Raw genomic sequence first — 9464 nt, 5'->3', positions numbered from 1 at the left:
TTGTGAGAAAGAGAGACAGTAACATTCCTGCAACGTTCAGAAAAAGTTTGATGTTATAAGAGTTGACTTTCCAATGCTACTAGAAACAGAATTCTAAGAGGAATTAAAAGAACACGATGAAGATTTGAGTGTTAATTTTGCTGCAAATTTGTAGAAAATGGTCCTAAATTGTATGTAAAAATAATTCTCAGAGATTTGTTCTCATAAAGAAAAGTTTATGTCCCAGAAAACTTTCAGAAAAATTTTTCTAGATGTGTTAGAACCTGCCTTTTCAGCCTTAACAATGTTTCTCAACATTTCAGAGCCTTCAGTTAGACATTAAAATCAGACACACTGGAGATATTGGGCTTGAGGTGTCAGCAACGTTGTAGGAAGGTTTTTTAAACGTTTTATAAAAACTATTCTCAGAAAACTGAAAAATCCCGGATCGAATATTTTTTTAAACAAAAGTTTATCGGGTTGTAACGTTCTGAAAACGTTCTCCTGAGCTAAAAATGTTACCCGAATTGCAATATATTACTGCACTCTTTTCTAAAACAGAGGATATCTAGTATAAAAAAACAGACAAATTTTTCTTTTGCTATGTTTCTTTTTCCTTAGATTTGGATTTGTGCAATTACAACAAGCTGATGTTTAAAGGAGGGTTTAGTGACCGAGTAAACAACATAGCTTTAAAAAATTCCCTCTTTGTGTGGACCACCTCCATGTTCAAACAAACCATGTGGAGAGCGAGGAACGGGATGTTTGTAGAAGAGATTGGACGCCATGTTGTGAACTTTCAGGCCATGATTATAGAGAAAGGTTGAGTTGTGTTACCGGTGTCATGGTTTTGTAATCGCTGACGGTGGAGAATAAGACTTTGTGGGATAATGTGGGCTTTATAACACTCTGATTTTATGTTAAAGAAGTTTAATGAGCAGGTGGAAAGGAAATGTTCAGAAAATTGAAAATCGTGGAAGTTGCTGTAACGTTGTAGAAAGGTTTTTAAACATTATGTAAATAATTGATCTCAAAACATTATATATACGTGATTATTTTTGAAAATTTCAAGTTTTTACTGCTCGGTTTTCATCAGAATTTCCATCCACAGATATTTGAACATATCCAAGTCCTCAGAAAAACATTCTAAACCCGATCACATGAGCTCAACAAACCTAGTGAGCATATGTCATAACCTGTTATTAACAAACAGCTCAAGAATAATGTTAAGATGTGTGTAGAGATCTGACAGATGCAGAGAAACAACTGATAAGCTGACCCCTCATCTGAACACACACACACACACACTCAACATAAAGCGGCAGATTATACCATGAGTGTGTTATGCAATATATGAAGTGCAGCAATGACTGTGCGGTTCCTTGATAAAGAAAAGTTTAAAGGTGTGAGAGAGAGAGAGAGAGAGAGAGAGAGAGACAGAGAGACGTTGACTAAATGCTCCTTAGTCAGCTCACTTAGCCAAAACTGAAGTTAAGTTACGTGTAGTAAAAAAAAAAAGGAGGTGGGAGGGATGAAGTGAGAGACATAAAAGAGGGAAAGAGGAAGGGCGCAACTCATTCAGCACTTTCTACCTTCACGGACTCATTCAGCAAAATCTAAAAGAATCTGGTAAAAGGTTGCAGCTGCATGCCAGAGAGAGAGAGAAGCATCTGAGACTGTGTGAGTGAGAGAGAGAAAGAGAGAGAGAAGTGTGTGTGTGAAGTGAGGGAGATGGAGGGAAACAGAGGAGAGCATGAGCAGACAGAAAGACCGGAGACGCTCACGGAGGAAGAAAGAGGGATGATCAAGAACACCTGGTCAAAGGTGTACGAGAATAAAGAGGCAGCAGGAGTTGCTGTGCTGATCAGGTACTCATCTCTCTCTCTCTCTCTCTCTCTCTCTCTCTCTATAAGTCAAAAGTCTCTTTTTCTATCCCCGTTTCTCTCTCTCTCTCTCTCTCATTCTTTCTTGTTTTTCCTCTCTGTCTCTTTCCATCTCTCTCTCCATATAAGTCTCTCTCTTTCTATTTCTGACTCACTCTGTCTTTCTCTGTCTGTCTGTTTTTAATCTCTCTCTCTCTCTCTCTCTCTCTCTGTATTTCTCTCTGCAACTGGTTAAATCTATCACCATAAATCTAAACAGCTTACTGTTTTCCTGATCTAGCAAACACAAGGTGATATGAGGTGAATATTGTTTATAGAAAATGGTTACATTCTGAAAATGTTTTTCTTTGTCTCTTAAACTGGTTTTGTAAGTAGCTTGTGGCTAGGTGTTTCCTTTCACGGATAGAAATGATGAAAGGGAACTGCATGGAAAGAGTTGTAATCCTGCCCAAAGGGGATGTTTAAATGTTTGAGATGTTTAAGTTGCTGTTGGATTTCTGAAACAGAACTGGCTTCATATACGATCGTTTCTATAGCAACAGCTCCTTCAGATGGACTTGTACAGCAGAGGATCTATATATTGTAAACGGAATCAAACTGTGTGTAAAAATAATAATAATAATAATAATGCATTTTATTTAAAGGCACCCAAGGTCACCTTACAACAGTATAAAAATACATACAAGTACAAACACAACAATACAGGCTCGACATATTGAGAAAAAAAGCGCAACATACTTCATAAAACACATCATAAAAAAGCCTGAGTAAAAAGGTATGTATTCAGGCGTGATTTATAAGTCTCCAGGATCTCAGAATTGCGGCTATCAAGTGTGAGAGAGTTCCACAGACGAGGGGCGACATAGCTAAAATATCGAGCTCCCATGGTAGTTAAATGTATGCGAGGAACCACAAGGGAGATTGGAGATGTTGATCTAAGTGTATGTGAAGGAATATATGACTGCAGAAATTCAGTAAGACATGAAGGCGCAAGATTGTGAAGCGCCTTGTGAGGAAGACCAGTGAGAAGGGCGTTATAGTAATGACCAGTGTATGAATAAGAACTGCTGTGTTAATAGTGGTGATAGAGGGGTGGAGACGGTTAATATTATATTAAATTATAATAAATAAAAGTGGGCCCAGGACAAAACCCTGGGGAACACCAGTAGTGACTGTAGATTATCCATCCATCCATTTTCTATACAAGTTTTATTCCTGATTAAGGTCATGGGGATCTGCTGGAACCTATCCCAGCACACATTGGGCGAAAGGCAGGGGTACACCCTGGACAGGTCACCAGTCCATCACAGGGCCACACATATAGACAGACAACCACACACTCACTCCTATGGGCAATTTAGAATTACCAATCAAAGTAATGTACATGTTTTTGGACTGTGGGAGGAAACCGGAGTACCTGGAGTAAACCCACACAGGAACGGGGAGAACATGCAAACTCCAAACTCAGAACACAGGACCTTCTTGCTGTGAGGCAACAGTGCTAACTACTAAGCCACTGTGCTGCCTGACTGTAGATTATTTTGATCAAAAACTATTTAACTGAGATGAACTGAGTGCGACCAGAAAGGTATGACCTAAACCAAGACAGAGGGGTGCCAGTGATCCCAACAGAAACTAGCCTGTCAAGGAGAATATTATGCAAACCGGTATCGCACTAAAGTTGAGAAGCACTCGTATAGTTAATAAACCAGAGTCAGCTGTCAAAAGCAGGTCATTGGTGATTTTAACTAGGGAAGTCTCAGACCTATGGTGGGGACGAAAACCGGATTGAAATTATTCAAATAAACTGTTATTAAATAGATGGTCGTGAAGTTGGTTGATGGTAATGGTTGATGTGGTGAAGTTTTCTGTAGGCGGATGATTATGTACCGTTAATGGAAGGAGACTCCAAGGTCAGCGCTTTGTAACAAGTTTTTTTTTTGTCTTCAGAACAAAAGACAACTTCAGCAGAGAGAAACAATGGAGACGGAATGAGGGAATGATTTTAATGACTTAATGTTTAAGAAGGCTAAAAGATTTCAAGACATGCTTTGATAAGAAAGTATAACAAAATAAATTTAGGATATAAGTGGTGCCTCAGGCAGTTAGAATCTAGTCAATGGAAAAGAAATACACTCTATTGCCAAATGTTTTGGGACGTCTGCCTTTACCTGCACATGAATGTAATATGGAGTTGTCTCACCTTTTACAGCTATGACAGTTTCAACTCTTCTGGGAAGGCTTTCCACAAGGTTTAGGAGTGTGTTTATGGGAATTTTTGACCATTCCTCTAGAAGCGCATTTGTGAGGTCAGACACTGGTGTTGGACACCAAACTCACTCATCCATGTCTTTATGGACCTTGCTTTGGTCACTGTTGTGCAGTCACATTGGTACAGGAAGCGGTCATCCCCAAACTGTACCCACAAAGTTGGTAGCATGAAATTGTCCAAAATGTCTTGGTATGAAGCTGAAGCATTAAGAGTTCCTTTCACTGGAACTAAGGGGCCGAGCCCAACCCCTGAAAAACAACAATGATTCCCAAAACGTTTGGCAATATAGTGTATGAAGTGAAGTAATTTGACATTAAAAACACATGAAATCTGTTGACCTGCTCAGAGATCTGATGTGGTGATGGTGACACTGTTACTGGAAAGGTGTTAAACCTGTAACTGGTGATACAGGTTTACAGTGTAACATGCTGAGTGAAGCTACATGCTTCTATAGGTGTGTGTTTGTCAGAACATGGTACTGTTCAGAAGTGTTGGATGGATGGATGGATGGAATATATACATATATATTTTCTGATTGCTTCTTCATCCATTTATTCATTTATCCCTTCAGTTTTCTGTCCATCCAGTTATTTTTTCATTCTGTTATTTAATACTTTAATTCATTAAGTCATCCTTCCAAGGCATTATTTCCACATCACATCATCAATCCATTTGTTTGTCTTTCCAACCAGTTCTTCATCCATCCATCCATCCATCCATCCATCCATCTACTAATCATCCTTTTTGCTACCAATATTTCCAAAAATTTTAATGTTTTCACCCATTTGGTGTTCTGCTGCAGGCCAAAGTAAATAAATTGAAACAATACGATATAGTCTGATTTCTACCAATTTTCCCCTAGATTTAAAACAGACAGACATTTGCTGTTAAGAGCAGATATAGGAGTGTCTGTGTGTGTAGGTGTGTATGGGTCATGGTACCACAGATGGATTTAGTTATGTGGTAATGATATTTGCAGGCATTTTAAAAAGAGCTTGACCAATGAAATGCATGCTGGGAAAGCTCTGTTTGTTGATGGAATTGGAATCAGGCTGTAGACCGAGTGAGTTCCAGCAGCAGTCCGAAAAGAACAACAAACATTACGGTAACACAGCAACCGATTAACCAAATCTTTAAAACTGGTCCATTAAGAGGGTTAAATGATTTCTTTATTCATTAGGCATAACTCCTTATCAATGTATGTGTGTGCTTCTGTAAAGTCAACGGACTTCAATCCTGATTTTTTTGAAAGCGAGTGAGTCAACTTGATTTTCAGCTCATTACATAGACTTCAGATATTTCTCAGGAAAAAGCATTACTAAACCCTACCATTCCATGCTGCTGAGTTGGTACCATGGGATAGTTTGTCTTTTCTTTTACCTACGAAGGTGTATATATTTTTGCTTTTAAAATTTTACTGTAAAAGATATCTAAAGTCATGTCCCAAACCAACACCAGCACTAAGTACCCAGATCCAAACCAATGATAAACACCCAAATTTATACACAAAATTGAATCCATAACCAAATATTAAATACATTCCAAACCAATACCAAGAGTAAAGACCAAATACCAAACCAACATGCCAACATAATTTTAATAACCAAAACAAACCCAATACCAAATGCTTATAGTTCCAACACCAACCACCAGTGAGCAAGATTCAACATTTAATATCACTGCAAATATCCCAAACTGCCACACATATCTGAGAGATTAATACATAATCTTTGGACATTATTACAGATATGTTTATAGAGTCACTGGTCACTAAGCAAATCTGACAGGTTTTTAACCGGACACACCCATCCATGTTGACATTTCTGAAGAGACGTCAAATTTCCATGCCTCATTTTTCCACATAATAGAATCTCTGATATTAACCAGGGCCACATGTCCGGTTGTCTAGAACATTCTGTGCTGCTGACATTCCTGAAGTAATTGAAAAACCGTGTCTGATACTGTAAAGAGCCGGTCAAGTACGAGCTTCTGTGTAGAGAAGCCAGAGGAAATAAATCTAAAATTTATCTCTCCATTTAATTGATAAGGAAAGACGGTGGAAATAAGTCTAAGAGGAGCCGGTGAAAATAAATGTAAAGTTTATCTCTCCAGTTGATAAAGAAAGACAAATAATTACATGCAGGCCAACAGAAATGAACTGAAAAGACTCTCCTGAAGTGAGATGTTTGCTCAAAACATACCTACATTCTTCTGTGTGTTTTTGTTTCTGAGCACGACTAACTCTAAAGGTCTGGTGCCTTGTACAATTTACGACTTCATTCAGAATGAGCTTACATAGACACTCATCCAAACACCAGAACCTGATCTGTTCATCCAAACACCAGAACCTGATCTGTTCATCCAAACACCAGAACCTAATCTGTTCATCCAAACACCAGAACCTAATCTGTTCATCCAAACACCAGAACCTGATCTGTTCATCCAAACACCAGAACCTAATCTGTCCATCCAAACACCAGAAGCAGATCAGCAATCTATAGTGACCATGATCAGAAAAAATACATGTTTTCTATAGTCAGTGGTTCTTTCTACTCTTAGGAATGGATAAAAGAGAAGAAAGAGAGAAACTGATGATAATGATGAAAGAGAAAGAAAAGAGGAAATAAGATAAAACAGATGAGAGAAATAATTTCCCACTTGTTTGATTTGTAATGAAGGAGATTAAAAAGCTGCTTTGAGACACAGTGTAGCTTTCAGCACAGAGCAGCGAAGTTCACGACCCCTGTGTGTGTCTGTGTGTGTGTCTGTGTGTTTTTGTTGTATACTTTGATCTCCAGATGAATAATTTCCGAATAAATGTGTGATAAGGTAAAAGCGTATGTGTGTGTGTGTGTGTGTGTGTGTGTGTGTGTGTGGCAATAAGGGAGTCAGTGCTTTACTTTGGGTTAAATATTATACAGCTTTCCAGAACTGTAATGTTATCTGGGCCAAACCACACACACACACACACACACACACAATCACAGACTATAGAAATTAGTTATAGTTTGCACTACCGAATAGAAAGCTTGTGATTTTTGTCCCTTAACTTATATAACTAATATCCTTTATTCTCAGACTCTTTACGGGTTTCCCTGCAGCAAAGCAGTACTTCAGCGAGTTTCGGCACATGGAGGATGTGCAGGAAATGCAGGCAAGCAAGCAGCTGCAGAAACACTCCGTGCGGGTGATGAAGGCGCTCAACACACTGGTGGAGAATGTCCAGGATGGAGAGAAGATGGCGTCTGTGGTGGAACTGGTGGCCAAATCCCACGCACATAAGCACAATGTCCAGCCACACTACTTTAAGGTATGTGGAGGAGGTTAAACACACACACACACACAGTCTCTTGTGGATGGTTCCTCATTTAGAAATTCAGCATTAAGCATGGGCTTAATTTGAATATCAGCACTTGATTGGCTCTTCAGTTTTATGATGCAACACTTCTATTTTCTGAACATTAAGTGTCTGTCGTGCCCCGTACCAGTTCAAGGTTCAAGTTTCAAGGTTCTTTATTGTCAATACCACCATATGTGCAGACATACAGAGGAATCGAAATACCGTTTCATAACTATATTTCCAAAAGTATTGAGACACCCCTCCAAATCATTGAGTTCAGGTGTTGTTTTTCAGGGGTTTGGCTCGGCCCTTTAGTTCCAGTGAAAGGAACTCTTAATGCTTCAGCTTCATACCAAGACATTTTGGACAATTTCATGCTTTGTGGGAACAGTTTGGGGATGACCCCTTCCTGTTCCAACATGACTGCACACCAGTGACCAAAGCAAGGTCCATAAAGACATGGATGAGTGATTTTGGTGTGGAGGAACTTGACTGGTCTGCACCCCAACCCCATAGAACACCTTTGGGATGAATTCGAGCAGAGACTGCCAGACCTTCTCGTCCAATATCAGTGCCTGACCTCACAAATGCGCTTCTAGAGCAATGGTCAAAAATTCCCATAAACACACTCCTAAACCTTGTGGAAAGCCTTCCCAGAAGAGTTGAAGCTGTTATAGCTGTAAAGGGCGGGACAACTCCATATTACATTCATCTGCATGTAAAGGCAGACGTCCCACAACTTTTGGCAATATAGTGTACTTTGAAATGTCCAGTTTGGTATTTTCTAGTCAAATAACACAGGAAACTATTTTTCTTTGACTTTTTTTAACCAGTCTTTGCTATCAAATCCCACAAAAGAATTTATACAAAATAAGATAAGAATAATCAATAGGGTGAGTTGTTTTAGTTTCTGATGAGTGATGGAGTGATATTCACTTTATTATTCTCTTCTCGTCTTTCCTTCTCTCAGATTCTGGCTGGAGTCATACTGGAAGTGCTGGTGGAGGCTTTCCCTGAAACCTTCGGTGAGGAAGCACAGGGGGCGTGGTCAAAACTGATGGGCGTGGTTTACTGGCATGTCACTCGGGTCTACTCGGAGATCGGCTGGACTTCCACAGAGTGAGGGAGGGAGAGAGAGAGAGAGAATATCACTGCTATACAGTATTTTGTTCTTTCTAACTGGAAGTTTGTCCTGAAATCTGTCTCTGCAGGAATGATATTCATCAGGGAGTAAAATGCAGATTATTCAGAAATTATGCACTTCTGAACAAAAAAAAGGAACATTTTTATATATGCACAATATGTTTTCGTTCTAGTTAATGTGGTTTATAAAGTATATAAAGAATATCGATGTGTATTTCATCATGACACAAAACTGATATATTGCTGTTCAGGGATATGTAACTAATGTGACTGCAAAGTGGGCGGAGCTTAAAGTCTTCTTTATAGTTTTAATAACGAAATGTATTTGTTGATTTATTTTAAATAGCTTTTGCAATTTAAAAGTAGACATCAATATATATCTTTATTTATATATATATACACATATATATGTGATGTGATTAAACTCATCATTTCTAACTGGCTTCAAGCTAATTATATTAATCACCAGTGCACATCTGTGTGGACATCTGGACATCTGGACCGTGCTGCCCTTTAAACTCCACCATCACTAAAAGCTCGGCATTTCAGTTGTTTTTCCTGTGATTGTAAATACGATGTTATTGTGAGTTGAAATTGTGACTAAGATTCTAATAGATGTATTTTTATACTCTCTGTGTTGAACGGATTGGTGAATAAGTGTCCTGTAATAATCAGGTCTCTGGACAGACAATGATAAAGTGTTTGAGATTTAAATCAGACTGTAATTACACTTCCGTTAACATTTCCAGTTTTATACAGAACTCAGCCAATGCACTGCCATTACAGCAAATGTGTTTTTTAAATAAATAGAAATAAAAAAATAAAATGACTGTGGTATTATTTTGAT

The 9464-nt window shown here is 38.6% G+C and overlaps 1 protein-coding gene across 1 annotated transcript; it reads left to right on the top strand.

The window, feature by feature from the left end:
• The first annotated feature begins 1545 nt into the window (after window positions 1-1545).
• Window positions 1546-8849, top strand: LOC131362971 (cytoglobin-2-like). Its single transcript, XM_058405356.1, has 3 exons — window positions 1546-1847; window positions 7213-7444; window positions 8445-8849. Exons 1-3 carry the CDS (start codon window positions 1711-1713, stop codon window positions 8595-8597), a joined length of 522 nt encoding a protein of 173 aa, XP_058261339.1. The 5' UTR covers window positions 1546-1710; the 3' UTR covers window positions 8598-8849.
• Window positions 8850-9464: the final 615 nt, after the last annotated feature.

The sequence above is a fragment of the Hemibagrus wyckioides genome, linkage group LG12 (assembly GCF_019097595.1).
Source record: "Hemibagrus wyckioides isolate EC202008001 linkage group LG12, SWU_Hwy_1.0, whole genome shotgun sequence".
Lineage (NCBI taxonomy): Eukaryota > Metazoa > Chordata > Actinopteri > Siluriformes > Bagridae > Hemibagrus > Hemibagrus wyckioides.
This window is presented reverse-complemented; position numbering and strand designations above follow the sequence as displayed.